The sequence below is a fragment of the Lissotriton helveticus genome, chromosome 10 (assembly GCF_964261635.1).
Source record: "Lissotriton helveticus chromosome 10, aLisHel1.1, whole genome shotgun sequence".
Lineage (NCBI taxonomy): Eukaryota > Metazoa > Chordata > Amphibia > Caudata > Salamandridae > Lissotriton > Lissotriton helveticus.
The window spans coordinates 362,026,013-362,043,230 of NC_136071.1; the positions used below are offsets into that span (position 1 = coordinate 362,026,013).

At 40.7% G+C, this 17,218-nt stretch overlaps 1 protein-coding gene across 1 annotated transcript in view; it reads left to right on the plus strand.

Annotated features, from left to right (window-relative positions):
• LOC144784018 (SCO-spondin-like) overlaps positions 1-17,218 on the plus strand; it is a 1,726,865-nt gene that overhangs the window by 500,850 nt on the left and 1,208,797 nt on the right. Inside the window, exons 45-46 of the mRNA XM_078662721.1 lie at positions 12,349-12,696; positions 13,034-14,665. Coding sequence (XP_078518847.1) covers positions 12,349-12,696; positions 13,034-14,665 — 1,980 coding nt within the window. The remainder of the gene's footprint in view (positions 1-12,348; positions 12,697-13,033; positions 14,666-17,218) is intronic.

Sequence of the window (17,218 nt, forward strand, 5' to 3'; positions counted from 1 at the left end):
ACAACCCTGTTGATACTCACACCACTTCTTGCATCACCTTCCAGTACTGCTTTGCCAGTCTTCAGGTTCTGAGCATTGGAGTCAGGAATCAGGACTTTGGCATTTATCTAACTTGGGCAATTATTTTACTTCCCTCCTAAGGTCAATGATCCATTAGTTGAATAGTTGATGGTGAGATCATTATTCATTAATCACCAAACTAATCAATAATGACCATCCTCTGATTACCAAAAACTGATGGGGCGGTAATTTCTTCTGGTAATTTCTCAATGTAAAACCCTAATGCTACCTCTAATTTACCGCTCAAAAGGTGTTGGGCCCTTCACACCATGTATTACCTTCAGGAGATTTTAAATAAAGATGAACAGTAAAAACTGCAATTATTATTCAAGCCAATAAAGAGAGTTGTTGAGTATTTTAAAGGGTTTTATTTTCTAGTCAAAAGTTAATTTTTCTCTGACCCTTTATTCATTAGTAAAATATCAATCAGGTTACATAATTTGGAAAACAGGAAAAATAGCATTAATAAAGAACACATTACAGTCTGCATATAAGCATAACATGTAGGGAAGAAAATGTGGCGCAAAATAACAGTCAAAATTCTTAAAGAGTTTCTAAGAAAAATAGTCTTGCAAGGCTAATCAATAATTAAATAGTTAGCAAAAATCTCCCATTAAGAGAAATAAATGCATAAGTCAAATAAATCTTTTCACACCTAATTAATTAGTCAAAGCATAAACTTAAAGTTTAGCATCTAAATCTAAAGAGCCTTTCTATCTGTTGTTGCTCTGTGCATCTCTGTGTCTAAAGAGCAAAAAGGAGGGAGACAGCCCGCCCTTCACCAGACCTCAAAGGAATGTGGCCTGCAGTGCCAAGATATGACGTGGAAGCAAGAAACCTCCCCCTGACTCTCCTCGGGCGCAACTCCGCCCTGCAATCTCCCGGGACGTTTCTCGTACCTAACCCATAGGATGTCTGGCCTAATCTGTTCCTTCTCTCAAGAGCTCACACATCCCCTAATGAGCCTAGAAGCCAGCTGAGCTGAGAAAGCCAGCCCCTCCTCCGGAAAGGGCATTATTTATACTCTAATTATTAGCAGACTACACAAAGATGTAACATCTTTCAGGAAAACCTGTACGTGATTGGTCAGTCATGATGGCATGAGTTCTCACTACCCTGACTCATTCTAAAAACCTGACTTTACCAGTTTTAACAAAAGAAGCGCAAATGATTTAATACATTTATAAACGTTTGCAACATTTACTAGGAAAAATGTTTCATTCTAATTCTCCTACCTTCCTTCCTTCCACAGCGTAGTCAGATGGACACTTTTAACTAACACTGGTACATTGGCAGAATCACAAGAATGTACAGTTCAAAATGTCCTTGACTCCTTTAGGGAAGCTGGTGTCTGCGCATGCTCTCTTCTCTTTTAATGCAAGCCATAGCCTTGCTGGATTCACAGGCAGCCATTTAATTGTAGGCCCCAAAATAAAACAGACACAAAGAAAATATTATTTTCATGTAAATCAGCCCATTATGTTTCCCAACTCCATACTAATACCCCTTATAAATGTTTACCTAGCCAAGCTATTAGTATAAAGCTGCTTTTCCTAATTTGTGTACAACATGCAAAAATGTGCAACGTGCAAAATAGCATTTTCATGCTTTAGTGTTAATTTTAAAAGCACACACAGTTACTACAGCGCACACAACAACATGCTTTAATGTTTTAGATAGCTGTTCATGCAAAAAAGCATTTAGTCCCCTGTGTAGTGTTTGGTGCATTATTAATTCACACACATTATAAAAAGAGGTGTTATTAACTGAAAATATTTATCAAAATATGCAACAAGTCAAAGTCTTTTAAGACAGAAATAGTGAATTTAGATTAAGAGGGATAAGCTGGGAAGAGAGAAACACATTCTATTAATCTTCAAAGCTAAAAAGGCCACTTTTTCTCTACATTGCAAAAAACACATGTTAATTCAGCAAAAGCATTTCAGACTGAATAGGCCTCACTTCCATGTTTTTCATGTGCCGTGTTTTTAACTTGCACCAAAATGTGCGTGGCAATTTAAATGCAGTCTGTCTGAAGCACAAAAATAAAATAATGCCTGACTGCAGATGAACTCTGCTCCATCACCAGGGAGTGAGGGGGCATATCCAAAGGGATCGAATAACCGCATTGCAAGAATTTTAGAATCTGGCAGCACTGTCCAAAGCATATTGGAATACTTATATGTATTCATTATAAAAGGTCATTAGTTATGCTGCACCTTTCTTGTTACTCACAAGAAATGCACACGATTGGCTTACTCAATCATTCACACTTAGATACATCCAGAGACGTCAAGAGCCATTAATTGTTACTGTTATTTGGACATTATGAACAATCTAAATTCCCAATAACTATCAAAGCCTGCCTTGTGTCCTATAATAGTTGATTAATATGTGTATTTATGGTGACGTTCCTTAGGGACAGCTCCAACGCCTGTGTCTCCAGGACTCTGGGGGTGCCTCAATTCACAGTTTTACTGTCGACCTTCTGGCCTCTGCATTGAAGTATCTCAGAGGTGTGATGGGATCATGGACTGTCCAGATGGTGCAGACGAAGTTGGGTGCGTCTCTGCCCGTTCTACCAGCTCACCCAGGTAAAAAGAAATGGAAGCTTGATGAGAGGTTGAGCTGCTGTGTGTAAGTGTGTTTTTTGTTTCCACTACAGAGCTCGATCCAATGATGGTCTTATAGCACAGCCAAAGATCCAATGTACTCAAATAGAAGCACGTGGAAGAAAAAGTCAGGCATAAAACATAATTGCTCCTTATGTCAATGCAAATACCATGAAGATCTGCAGTCTTTCTGCCATTTCCATTTCAGTGCACATGGGTGTTTTAACATGGGCCACACAAGTGCTATAATTACATAATAACTGTATGATATAATATTGGGGTTTGTGGTATGAATCTTAATGCCACAGTCCTGAATTAGATTAAAATCAAACTTGTGGGATACATTCAGAAATTATTCTCCTTACAACTGCAAGTGCCCCTCTCCAAGAATGATGAGAAGGGAAGTAGAATGCAGATGAGATAGACACAATGGACCTGATTCACAAACTATATTTTGTAATAAATACACTAGTACTGGAGATCAGGACTACTTTTCTGACAATGCACTGGACCATCTACTTTTGGGTGATCCCTCGGATGGCCCAATGGCCAGTAATTCTTTGGTTCCAGCACATGAGTTTTACCTGCAGGCTGCAGAGGACTAGTGCCACCAGTCCAAGAGAGTCTGAAGTTGCCTTTGGCTCTCAAAAGGGGCCCTCTGTTTGAGGGAACTGGTATTCAGTCCAGGATGAGTCGCAATTGTGCAGTTCCAGGATGGTTCCCACAAGTACACTTCATCACGCCTTTGGATTTTGCAGCTCCTGTTATCGCAGACTCTGGTTTCTTCTGTGTCTTCTGTTGCAAGTTGAATTAGAACTGAGGTTTTGGGGTGAGCGGTGCCCACTTAAATCCTATCCTTAGGGGTGCTAGGGGTGTGGTTCCCAGTAGCCAATAAGCTGCTATCTCCATAGGCCAAGCCACCCCTGTGGTAACCTAAACTGTGTTTGTGTGTGTCACCTTTTGTACCCAGAACCCTCTATTCTGCCACTTTTAAAAATGGCGGAACATTTTCTTAGCTGTAAAGACCAGGCAGCCCTCCCTATGGATTTGGCTAGCTTTCTGGAGGTTTTCATTACCACATAGTTTTCCTGCCTGCCTGGGTGCAAATGTGCCTGTTGGGCAGGGTTGGGCTGTTTCCTCCATTGGGATGCCTCCTGATTGCTTTTGATTGATGCTTACCTTCTTGATGTGCCACTTTACTAGCCATATTGTCAGGGAGGGAAGTGTCACATCCCTCCTGGCCAGGCCTTTGTTTCTGACTCCTGGGAGTTTTCACAGTTCTTGGCAAGGTATCTGATTCCTGTATTGGCAGCAGCAGCTGTGGGCTGACAGGTACAGCACAGGAAAGGCAGGGAAAACTAGGTGGGCAACCTCTAAGGTTCATGCCACATCATCTCTGACACAAGAATCAAGTCGTGTATGATGAGGTAAGTTGTTTGACACCAAAAATGGCATATTTTGGCACTACCATAATGGAGCTTCCCATTTCTGGGTTGCCCAGGTGCCAGTCCATGTAATTCCATGGACTTCTGGTCACTTATAGTAGTCCTTAATGGAAAGGGCTACTATGGGGACATATAAGCTTGCTTTTCTATATCCTTACCTTTAATATAATGGACCATGCCCCCGGGCTCAGGAGGCCTTCCATAAAGGTTACTGCATATATTAAAGCATGTTGAGGTCAAAGTCGAGTTCAAGCAACTTGCACTGTTCCTGCAACCTGCAACGGCAAGAATGCAGTCATTTGTTCACCTGGATCACTCATGGTCGCACCAACAATGCTTCAGGGCTGGATGACCACTTTAACTCCCATGCTCTGGGTACCACTGGTACCATTTACCAGGGATCTATGAGGGGGTTATATTTCTTGCCAATTGAGGTTACCAATTTAGATGTATCCATTTTAAGGAGAGAGCACTGGCACTGGGGCCTGGGCAGCAGGCTCCGGAGCACTTTGAAAGTCATAAGCAACAGTATTGGAGCCAAAAGTATGTGTGTGGGGGGTTACTATACAAAAAGGGTACTTTCCTACAATTGTAATATTTTATTTTAAAATATGTTAATAACCTTTATTTTTAATAAGACGTTTATTGACATCTGCTTCTCATACACAGCATTTGCCTACAACCCTGAGGCCAGCTGCCATACATTTCAATACTTTGGCAAAGTAATCACACAATTTTTCATCCTGCACCCTCGGCCGGTAACACTTTAGTGACATTATAGCAGAAGGTCTAGTACTTATTCATGTAGGGATCAGTATACGTCTTTCTTTTATATTTTATAACCATAAACAAACGTGTGACTCAATAGACTCATCAGGCAACATATTTTTCAGTGAACACTTTTTTCATCTTCCACATTGTCAATTTAACCCAGACACATAACCCAGTACTGTTAATCCCTGGGGTTTTTCTCATGAGTCGGCCAATCTATCTATTAAAACCATCTTTCCACCATTTCTGCCCGCCCAGACAATCAGAGATCTATTTATTCTATGTCTTCTTCATCCTCTGAACTATCAATGTCTTCCTCCGGCAAAGGCTCACATATGTCCCCCCGATAGCTATTCCAAGGCATCCAGATCTTATTCCATTTGCAGGGGTTGGCTCTCATTTTATAAACTGCTCTTTCAATCACTAGAAGCATGTCCATATTTCTGCACCATTGTGCCAAAGTCGGTGTTTCTGCCGCTCTCCATTTCTGTGCTATATCCCGTTTGGCGACCATTATCCCCACAGTGGCCCAGTGTTGCCCCTGGCGCGACAAGTCATTCGGTCCCCATATGTTCAGCATGCACATTCGCGGGTCAGGTGTAAGGGATACCTCTAGGGTTTGGGAAATGGTACGTAATACTTGTCGCCAGTAGTCGGCAATATTCGGAAATTCCCACAGTGTGTGCAACAATGTGCCCTCTTCTCCGCAACTTCTAAGACAATATGGGTGGTCGGCCCTATGTAGTTTGTGTAGTGTGGTCCTTGTAAAGTAAACCTGGTGCAGTATTTTAAACTGCACCAGTCGGAATCTCGTTGATATACCTGCTTCTTTTGAGGATGCCAGCGCTGCGTTCCAATCCGTCTCGTCCATTACGCCCAGTTCACCCTCCCATTTTTCCCGCAGTTTAAGTAAGGGGTTTGGCAAATTATTCATTAGTTTTCGGTAAGTTAGGGAAGTGGCTCTGTTCTCCATATAGTCAGTTAGCAGGCGATCTTCCAGCGGGGAAGATTCCGGGACCTCTACACCTATCTCAATGGCCGTCATTAGTGCATGCCGTATTTGGATATAGCGGTAAGTTTCGTTAGGACCCAGTTGGTATTGCTGTTGGAGGCGCTCGAACGGGATAACCCCATGATTTGTCCACATTTCTCCTACCGTGGAGATTCCTATGTTATCCCATTGGGTGAATCCCTTGCTATATCTTAACTGTCCTAGGGCCTTGGTGTCCCACAGAGGTGTAAGCTTAGTTATAACTCCCCCCATTTAAGCCTCTTCTGTGCTTTATGCCACAGCGCCACCGTGTGCCTGGTTGGGCCTATCAGTTTAGCCGCTATTCCTTTATGGTACAGCGGGGCCAATAAACTGTGCGTGCCCAGCTGTATCCTGTCTGCTAAGTAAGCTGGTTCGTTCTGTGGGGTATGGAGCCATTAGTTTACAACTTTAAGGTGTGCTGCCCAGTAGTACATTTGTATATCGGGTAGGGCTATCCCGCCGTCGTACCAGTCTCGGACCAGCTTCACGTGTGCTATACGAGCTGGGCGGTCCCCCCATAACAATCCTGTTACTTCATCCGTCACTTTTCGGAAGTATGCGTGTGGCACCATGATTGGTGTATTTTCTAACACATAGAGGAAACGTGGCAGCGCCATCATTTTAAACAGCGCTACCCTCCCCAGCATTGTCAGCGGGAGTGCTTTCCAGTGTCTCACGTCAGTTTTCAGTCGAGCTATCGGGGGTAGTAAATTCAGCTCATAGAAGACCCGGTCATCACGGGTGACATGGATTCCCAGGTACCTAAAGGATGATCCCGCCACCGTCAGTGGGCAGTCTGCGGGGAGATTCGGCAAGGGACCCCTAAGCTCATCGATGACGGACTTCGACCAGTTGATTGTATACCCGTAAGTTTGTCCATGGTCATCACACAATCTCAGAAGCACCGGAATGCCCCTCTCTGGGTCCAATAAGTAAATTAGCATGTCGTCAGCTTAAAGGGAGATTCTGTCCTCCCAGTTGTCTCCCCAGCATATTCCCTTTAGTAGCGGGGAGGCTCTAATCATATTGGCCAACGGTTCCAGGACTAAGGCGAATAGCAAAAGTAAGAGCGGGCACCCCTGCCTCGTCCCTCTAGCCAGTGGTATCTCGCGGGAGATATGGCCGTTCGCTGTTACGTGTGCCACCGGGCTAGCGTACAAGAGTTTTATCCACAAGATAAATTTGGGCCCGAAGTCCATATGGGCCAGCACCGCAAATAGGTATTGCCATTCCACCATGTTGAACGCCATCCTGGCGTCTAGCGACAGGATGGCTGCAGGTTCGGTCAACCGTGGGGCTCGCGCTATCGCTCCGTGTACCCTTCTGAGGTTTAAAGCCGTGCTCCTGTGCGGCATAAAGCCCGATTGATCCGGGTGGATCAGATGTGTGAGGTGGGGCATCAGTCTGTTAGCTAACAGCTTCGCCAGAATTTTGGCTTCTGCGTTAATGAGCGATATTGGGAGATATGATGTACATTCTGTGAGTGGTTTGCCCGGTTTCGGGATCGCCACAATGGTCGCCATCCGCTGATCGAGGGGCAGGATCTCCCGTTCTAGACTGTCATTATACATCGCCAATAGAGGTTCACTCAGCACCTCAGACATTTTCTTGTACCACTCAATGGGAATCCCATTAGGACCCAGAGCTTTACCGGAGTGGAAAGCATTGATTGCTATCTGTATCTCTGCCGGTGATAAGTCAGCTTCTAACTCCTCTGCGGCTTCTTGTGATAGGGTCTAGGTCGGCACGTTATGAAGCGCCGCCGTTGCCATCTCTGGCGTTACTTCGACATCCGGCGTGTATACCCTATGGTAGTGGTCGGCTAAGGCCTCAACTATCTTTGTTAATAACCTTTTTTAATTTAAACTTAATGTTACATGAATCCTAATTGAAATATAATTAAATTAAATTTATTAATTATATATATCACTTTAATCTATACTAAAATATTGTTATGTCTTTTTTAAACTTCGGCAAGCTTTTTTAATTTTAATCTTCAGACACATAATTGTAATTTATACATTAAAAATAATTACTTTTTGAATTAATAAAATAATTATTTGACTTATTCAATAATTACCTTAATACAATCATTCTTTTTTTAAATATGCTGTTAACATTTTAAAAAGCATGTTTTCAAATTTAAGATAATGCTGTATCATTTTGTGTTTTCTACATTTAAAATAAAAATAGTCAAATTAATTTAAATCAATTTTAGTATACATATTTTTACACATTTTTGTTTAAGTTTAATAATCTTTTTACTTTTTTTCATACTTTAATGTAGGATAAAGTATCCTGCATTGGGCAATTTCCCCACGGTAAAGTATAGGGAAAAGTAAAAAGTTTAGTAAACTTGAAAATTATTTATGAATAAATATTAATGTAAATATTTGTTCTAATATTGAATGAAATAAGAAATGCAATTAAATTACCTCTATTAACATAAATTAACATTGTTTTTTTACTTTATGAAAAAATACTTTCACCTAAAGTAAAATGTTTAGATTTTTTTATTGCGAATTTAAAATTACAAAACGTTATTTATTATTTTATGTTCAATTAAATAAAGTTACAGGTATTTTTGACTCAAAACAGTTATCAAATATTTTAGCATAAAATATTTTTTTTCATAATCATATATATATATATATATATATATATATATATATATATATATATATTATTTTTTTTTCACTGATAAAACCATAGGTTTCAGGGACGTTATAGTTAGTAATTAGCATTTAAAAAACCTTAGAAATCAGAAATGTCATTGGTGATGTCACTGACCATGTCATGAGTGATGTAATATGTGATGTCATCAGGAGTGCATTGCGGGGGGGCGAGTTATAGTTAGCTCAACTAACTATAATGGCTGAATTTCTCTGGTTTTGTACGAGTGAAAAGTCCAACTAACTATAACATCCCTGAAACCTGTGTTTTTTTCAGTGAATTTCCAAGGTTTTTTAAATGCTAATTTCTAACTATAACGTCCCTGAAACATATGTTTTTTGGGTGAATTTCTAAGGTTTTTTTCAAGCTAATTTCTAACTATAAGGTGGTAGTCATGTTTGCAGTGTGGTGCAGAAAGGGGCCTGGGCCTCCCACCATCACTAAGGAATTCCACGGCGTAGGACTTACAGGAAGTACCAGGAGGGCTACTTGGCTGCCAAAGTCCCTCAGGAGTAAAGTGGACTTCATCCCTCAACCAGTACTGTGACAGGAGGTGCTTTTGCAGAGTGGTGGAGAAAGGTGAGTGTGGCCTCTGAAGACGTCTTAGCAATCCCACTTGGTGGGACATACTGGAGGTAACAAGAGGGGTAGTTGGTGCCCAAGGGGCCCTTGGGGGCCAACTATCCCTCCTATTACCTCCAGTAAGTCCCACACAGCATATTTGCTAAGTTCTCATAGCAGGCCATGCCCCCTTTCCTGAACACTCTGCAAATGCACTTCCTGGCATGTTCTTGGATGTGGATTTAAAGTCCCCTTCACTGCTGGGGGTCCTTAGGGGTCAACTAGCCTGCCTGGTACCTCCAGTATACCCCAGATAGTGGTATAGCTGACAGGTGGACACAGGCCATGCCCCATTTCTCCATCACTCACACCTCCCAGCTTGTTCTGGGTTGGAGATTAAGTACCTTTGAATGCTGAGAGTCCCTGGGGGCCAAGTAGCCCACCAGGTACCTCCATTAAACCCCACACAGCTGGATTGCTGAGAGTGGTCTGAGCCCCCCTTTTTACACCACTCTGAAAACGCACCTCTTGGCGCACTGCTGCCCGGAGGGTGAAGTCCACTTTAGTCCTGAGGTCCTTAGGACACAAGTGGACCTCTTTGCCCTACCAGCAATGCACCAAGAGGCATGTTTGCAGAGTGGTGTAAAAAGGGGCATGGCCTCGGACCACCTCTCAGAAATCCCACTGTGCGGGGCTTAATGGAGGTACCTGGTGGGCTAGTTGGCCCCCAGGGACTCTCAGGATTCAAGGGGACTTAATTCCCCAAATGAGAACGCGCCAGGAGGTGCGCTTGCAGAGTGGTGTAGGGAGGGGATGGGGCCTCCGGCGAGATGACGGCTTTTCTTTTGTTTTTAATTTTTTGTTAGGAAAGCTGTGTGGTCCACTTTCTCTTAATATTTTGTGGGCCCTGGTGTAGTGTAGTTCCTATTTCCCTAACAGGCTCTGCGCATTCGAATAATATACACTATAGGTTTGACATAGGACTGAGGTCAGTATGCCCCAATCGAGTATATTAAACTTAATTAATTTGTGTGCCAGCTAACTCAGAGGCCACTAGTAATTCCTTGTAAACAGGAAGGGAGTAGTTTCTGGCAATGGCATAAACATGACAACTTTGTTTCCCTTTAGAATTGAAACATTCTCAGAATCGTGGAACTAATAGATTACAGTTTCACTCAGCTAATCGTGCATGCTTAGTTTCTGCAGAGTTACACAGAAAGAGTAGACTGGTGTTTCAATAAGAAGGTCTTATTGAACAGTCTTATTTCTCATGTAAGAGATATGAGCTGGTACAATCATAAGACATTATGCAAGATATTATGTACAGCATGAGCAGTAGAAAGAAATAATACTGCGCTAACAATATCTTTTAGCTATGACACATATATTCATATACACAAATAACATAGACTAAAAATGTGAGTACTCATACGATGCGTTCTCTAACTAGTTCTACCCCAGCGTACCTAAGTGTAGGACAAGGTAAGAAGTAGGTGCTGTATTCTATAGTATGGTATGCTATAGTTTGTATGCCAAGAGTCCCTCTAGGTTCTAGTCAGCTCCATACCTTGAGAATGAGTGAGGTTGGAATCTCTTTCCGGGTCTCAAACTCTAACACACCTCGAAGGGAGTCAGAACACTGGAAGCTGGATTCTCTGCGAGCAGTGATGACAGCGTCTTGTCAGTGCAACAGGCCAGGACACAGGCTCCTTTAAGTCGAGGTCTCCGCCTTACTTGCCGTACTTGTCATAGCAGGGATGGTATGTTTATACCTGGTAGGTGGCTAGGAATGTTAGTATTGACGTAAAGTCAGGCAGAGGAAGACGTCAGGAATGAACCCTTAGGGTATAGCGGTTCATGCATAATAAATGAGTTCTTAGAGAAATCATAAATCATGGCCTAGGGAAACTCCCAACAGCTTAAGGGTCTGGTTTCTAAGAACTCATTGTGATGGGGTGGACGGATGTAGGTGACCATGCCTGTACTTGGATAGCATGGCTAATGCCTAAATAAGGACTGGGATCTTATGCTTATATAAGGGCAATGCGAATTGTGCCTATGTAAGGACATGTATCGGGAAAACCTAAATACGGACACCCACAGTGGAATACAACACCCACTCCATTTTCAAATGAACGATTGTACTAAATGCTAAACATAAAATTGAGTACCGCATGTTGCTAAAACATTCCAAAAGCATACTAGAAGAAGTTTAAAAACTTTTTCTAAACATGTAATGCAAAGGGACTGTACATTTTAAAGCAGTTGTTTATTCTAAGCATATATCGGAAAGAAAAAGCACAATATGAATGAAATAGAAACATGTACACATGACTAAATGGTTGACAAGTATTCAAAAACCCAAAGCCATTACATAGCATGGTACTAAGACAAAATTGTTGTAAATAAGGTGATAATGTGTCACTGAAAGTATTCAAAGAAGTCCGTTCTATATGAATAGTTCTACTGTAAGCAGATTGAATTGAATTGCCATGTATTTTCAAATTTAGAAAAAAGTCAATTTTAGGAAGAGTTCCCAGTTTTTGTTCTGTTTTGAAAATATGGAGCCCAAATTCATAGATTCCCTGGTACGCTGTGAGCCAAATCTAAGTCAGTGTATGGGTCTGGTGAAAACATGAAATCATCTACTTCTGTAGACAAAAGATCGTCTACCGATGTCGGTGACACTTGGAATACCTCGTTTAGAAGATTAACTGCACAGGGATGTGACGCATCGCCTTTAGCATCGGAAACCGCAGCAATGTTCGTGTCCATTGTTACCTGTGTGCCTGTTGATCCATCTCGTACCTTAGCAGTGGCATGTTGCGTGTCTGAGATCTCAACAAATGCCGTCATCAGGATTGGTTGCCTCTGGGGACAACACAGAGCATGGGATGTTATCTGGTCCTGAAATATAATGAAAACCAATTGGAAGTGGATTCCGCACTCAAATTGTTTGATGTTTTAAATGTTAAAGAATCTACAATCAAACAACTTTTATATATATCCAAACGAATAGTCAATCAAAAACTACACGCGAGCACACTAATAAAATACCACAAAACACAGAGGATTCCAAGAGGATTAAGGATATCTTTAAAATCAACGTCATGTAAAAACAACGCAAGGTTCACAGAACGTTGGCATGCAATACTGAACAAGTGCTCACTTGATCTAATTTTATTAATAATAGAGGAGTTGGCCAAACTAATTGAGGACCTCACTAAAGAAATAAATCAAACCAAAGAAGATTTATCAAAATTAACAACCAAAGATGAATGGAATCAAGTTCTCGCAGACATTAACATAAAACTGGATGAATATACAAAAGAGATAAATGATAGGAAAGTACGAAAATTCAAAAGGGATACCACGGATTACCGCCTCGGAGAAGTCTACTCATGGGCAGAAATCTACGCAAAAAGACGCCAACAAAAACCTAATGCTTCAACAAGTGAAACTTCGTCAGACAGTTCTGAATACAAAAGACCATCGTTTGAAAGAAGACCAAGAACAGGGACAACGAACCAAAAGCAATCAGGCAAAGGAGACACACTAGAATCAACCAATGTGGAAACACCATCAACTTCACAAGCCCCGGTCTCTTTTTTAGAGCCAGGCCCCGGACCCTCAGTAGAACCAGGAGGAGCAAAAAAACAAACAAATGTAGAAACAGTGGCTCAAAACACCAGGAGTCAGAAACCCTAGTCATAAATATTTCAAAACATCCATTGAGTGACACAGAATCAAAGACATTGCAAAAAGGATCATCGTATGTTCCAACAATCATTCAAACTTGCTAGAAACAAAAATTTGTTTGTACAAATTTTTAAGATCATTACGATTAAGACATTTTTTCAACAATGTGGTTGATTCAGGAGTTTCGACAGAGAAAGAGAACACTTTATTGGGACTGAGATCGAAGAGCAAATTCATGGCCCCGGTTAGCCATAAAGTATTAGATGCTTTTGAAAAAGTGGTAACAATGGAACTTGAAGGAATTTTCAAACGGCCCAGACCTAAACATACCAACTTGTCTCCAAAAGAAAGAAACACACTACAAAATCTAGCTAACAATCCTTGGATCACAATCAGGCAAGCGGACAAAGGAGGTGCTTTAGTAGTGATGGACACGACATTTTATGAACAAAGCGTAGACACCCATGTGAATGACACCAATATTTACACGGCGATTACATTTGATCCAACCAAAGAATTCATTAAAATATTAAAGAGCATAATTGAAAATGCCATAGACACAGGAACCATCGGTCCTAAAGAGAAAGAATACCTAATGAAGACCAACCCGAGCATACCATATATATATATGATCCCTAAAATCCACAAAAACGCAACAACACCACCATTGCGCCCAATTGTATCAACTATTGGATCAATTCACGAACCAGTGGGAAAATATATTGACAGACATTTGCAGAACATCGTTCAGAACAGCAGTACATACATAAAGGACACAACCCGTTTTCTTAACATACTTGAGGAAGAAAAAGACAAATTCACCAGAGACATGCTCATGGCAAGTATAGATGTAAAATCGCTATACACTTCTATACCTCAAGATCTAGGTATATCAGCAGTGGAAAGTTTTTTAGTGAAGGAGGACAAACCAGAAAAACTGAAAGTGTTTATAATGGAACTATTACACTTCACGCTGTATCACAGCTACTTTAAGTGGAAAGAAAAATACTACATACAGGCCTCTGGTACATCCATGGGGAATTGTGCAGCTCCGTGCTACGCAAATACCTTTATGCACAGATTTGAGATTGATCACATACTTAATAATGAACAATGGCGAGAGAATCTCATCATCTATAAGAGATACATCGACGACATTTTCGTCCTATGGAAAGGTAACCAAAACAGCTTAGAAGAAGCTTTAAAGAATTTGAACGAAGTAAATGACAGGATTCAGTTTACCTTTGTCATTCACAAAAAAGAACTATCATTCTTGGACGTACTGATAGACAATGACGAGGGAACAATTACCACCAGTGTATTTTCAAAAACAACCGACAGGAACAATCTACTACACTATAAGAGCTTTCACCAAAACTCACTCAAAAATCATTTGCCGTTTTCTCAACTGTTGAGAATAAAAAGAATAGCATCAACTGAAGAATTGTATCAGAAACACAAAAAAGAAACACTGGATAAATTCAAGAAACGAGGATACCCGGACACTATCTTGGAATCAGCTGCGGAGAGAGCAGACAAACTCCAAAGGAGACATTTACTCACACAAAAAACCAAAGAGGACGACCAGAGAATGGTATTCGTGTCAAAATACTCCACCAGAAGCGGAGAAATAAAAAGAAGCATCAAAAGACACTGGCCACTCTTAACTCTCGAGGAAGATTTTAAAGGCATTTTCAAAAAAACTCCCATCTTTGCGTATGAAAGAACGAAAAATGTCAAAGAATTAATCAAACAAACTTCCAATGAAACTACAAAGACCTACAAAGGAACCTTACCATGCCATAATTGCGGTAACTGCTCAGCAATAATAAAAAGTAACGTCATCAATCATCCCACAAAAGGAACACCTGTCAAGTTGAAAGTAACAGGCACGTGTGATTCAACCAATGTAATCTATATGCTGAGATGCCCATGTGGAAAATCATATGTAGGCAAAACACAACGCAAATTGAAAACTAGAATAATCGAACACAAAAGCAACATTCGATTAAAAAATCAAAAATCACCCATTGCTGTACATTTCAATGAAGCGAATCATAATGTAAGTCAACTTCGATTCTGTATTTTGGAAATAGTGCCAATTTTGCCAGGAAGAGACAACTCTAGTCACCTGTTAAGGAGAGAAATCTTTTGGATAAATCATCTGAACACTACGAACCCATCTGGACTCAATGAAAAATTAGACTTGAACTGTTTTTTATAAATCAGTGGACTTAAGATAATGTGATGTAAACGGTACTTTGAATTGTGATGAAACGCGTTGTTTCATATTTCATTTTTACATTTTTCTTTCGTTTTTTACTTCTGTAAATCTTTATTTAAATTGTTAATTTGATTGCCTAAAAAGTTGGGATATGTATTACACACTTCATTCTCCAAATGTAATTGTACACCTCCACGGCCATTCACACGTAGACTGACGGACTTAAAATTGTGACCACATATGACTCTCAGAAGGAAACAGATCGCTTACACGAAGTCCTACACCTGTTTCTAGCGTACTCGATCGGCAACCACCCGTCTCTTTTCTCTGTCTACATTTCGGTTACTTAACATGAAGCCATTTCTGGTCACATGATCGGAACCCGGAAACGCCCGCAGACCCGACAACGAGACGAGAACACATTGAGTTGTGCAGGTAAAACGCCGACGGGCGTGATTTTAACCCAATTTACATAGACTACTGCAGAGATACATTTGGAAAATCTGACGGCCGCGCATTTTATTTTCTAGATCGTGATTTTGAACCACGAATCCATTTACAAAGTCTTGACGATCGTGCAAAGGTCAGTTCGCTCCTCTAGAATAGTTTTTGACGGTCACGTTCACCAATGGGTTATAAGGTCACACACCATATAAACTTTTCTTGCAAAAAGAAACACAGGTTGTTCACAACACAAGCAAATTCAGTACATGGCATGTGGTTGATTCTAATAACATCGAAGAATTTGTTGTAAAAAAAGTGTACATGATCACAAAATGAATTATTGTATTCCAGACGCTTAAAATTTTTTTTTTACATTAATGTTTCAGAGAAAGAATCCCCTGAGGAAGGGCTTTATTGCTTGAAATGCATTGGGAAGTACAAAATGTATAAAACATGGTATGAAAACAATACATAAGGAAGAAATCACGAGTATGAAAAATAATGATTATGATTGAAAATAAAATATGATGAACAAAACTTACTTGAATGGACTAACTATTTAAGGAAAATATAAAGGAGTGCGAGGCAGGAGTGATTCTTGAGTGCCAGGAACCACATGGGATATTTATGTTATCTGGTCCAGCAGAGTATCGATATCCGTTGGCATGACTGATGGGAGTGTTAGACAGATGTCTAGCATGCATTCTTTACCGCAAAGCAGACAGTTTAGAATAGGTAACATGCAATCTTGCCAGATTGGTCTAAATGACAGAAACCATGTTGTATTTAGTTCCCGTAGATGAAGTATACCCAAAAGTTGCACTATGCGCTCACAGCACTTCCGTTCTAGGAGAGCTTTCTCGAAGTTGCTGGGAGTGACGCCGGTGGATAGGCTTGCCATAGCGTAGCAGTAGGAATAAAAATATGATTCCTGCAACGAGTGCTAGAATTAATGGCAGACCACCAAACACCGAATGCACAAAATTTGGAATGATTCAGAGGACTGCCTGAAAAGGTGTTAACAGTCCTGAACATATGCTCTTAAATGCATGTACAATGCTGCTCGTATCAGACATGTTTAAGATACGTCCCATCATTTCTAAGAAATGTATAGGGCAGTTTGTACATATTAAAGCCTGTATCTCAGCCGAAGTTCCTTGTAATTTGTAGATCATAGGTTTCTTAGCCGAGGTCAAAGGCATGGTTTGTTGTAAAAGCATGGCTTTCATTCTGCTTAAAGTATCAAAACGCATAAAAGAAACATTCAATGAAGGCCATAGAGGCGACTCCCTGACTGTGTCTATTTGGGGGAACAATACTTGCATACAGCAAGTAACCCTGGAGCTAACTGTTACCAGATATGTGATTTCTGGCAGCATATCTATGACAAAGCTGGTAACCTGCACACCTATAAGTATTTCACTTCTTATCAAATGTTCAAAATGTACAATGTTAACAATGGTGCAGCCCTCAACACCTGACTAGCCACTGTCAGGTATAATGATACTTCAAACAACAAACAGAACCTGTTTGCATGTGAGGATGCACTTTTCACATTCTCTTACGGTGCCACGTTTTTTATGTACATAATAAATTCAAAATGATCACCATTCATCTTTGGTATTTATCATCGTTCACATTCCTTATACATACGCATGGTTACAGATCCATACTAGGTTTTCAATGTGAATTGTTC